The sequence below is a fragment of the Fulmarus glacialis genome, unplaced genomic scaffold (genome assembly GCF_000690835.1).
Source record: "Fulmarus glacialis isolate BGI_N327 unplaced genomic scaffold, ASM69083v1 scaffold14202, whole genome shotgun sequence".
NCBI classification, from domain to species: domain Eukaryota; kingdom Metazoa; phylum Chordata; class Aves; order Procellariiformes; family Procellariidae; genus Fulmarus; species Fulmarus glacialis.
The window spans coordinates 8,051-8,304 of record NW_009197274.1 but is presented as its reverse complement, the minus strand read 5'-3'; the positions used below and the strand labels follow the sequence as shown (position 1 = coordinate 8,304).

Here is a 254-nt window from a genome sequence, read left to right as displayed (position 1 = left end):
GCATGGCAGCGTCCTCCTTGTCCCGGCGGCTCCGCACCGTGTCGATCACCTGCAGGTCCAGGCACGCGCCGCTCCCGCTCTCTCTCCTGGCGGGGAGAGGGAGATGGAGATGCTGGGCTCCACGCCTGCATCCTGCCAGCCCCCTGCCAGCCCTGGCACAACCCACCCCCGGGGAAGGGGGCGGCTGCAGGGGTCCAGCGAGGTCTGCCCAGGGGCTCGGAAGGATGCTCATACTCACAGGAGGTTTGTGACCG

General features: G+C 69.7%; 1 protein-coding gene across 1 annotated transcript in view; it reads right to left on the bottom strand.

Moving 5' to 3' along the window:
- The window catches only part of SLC9A5 (solute carrier family 9, subfamily A (NHE5, cation proton antiporter 5), member 5), a gene marked incomplete at its 5' end in the record, with an annotated part of 7,313 nt that overhangs the window by 2,089 nt on the left and 4,970 nt on the right, over positions 1-254 (bottom strand). Inside the window, 3 exon segments of the mRNA XM_009572483.1 lie at position 1; positions 3-86; positions 239-254. The exon segment at position 1 is cut by the window's left edge and continues 33 nt beyond it. Of these exon segments, the coding sequence (XP_009570778.1) occupies position 1; positions 3-86; positions 239-254 (101 nt within the window).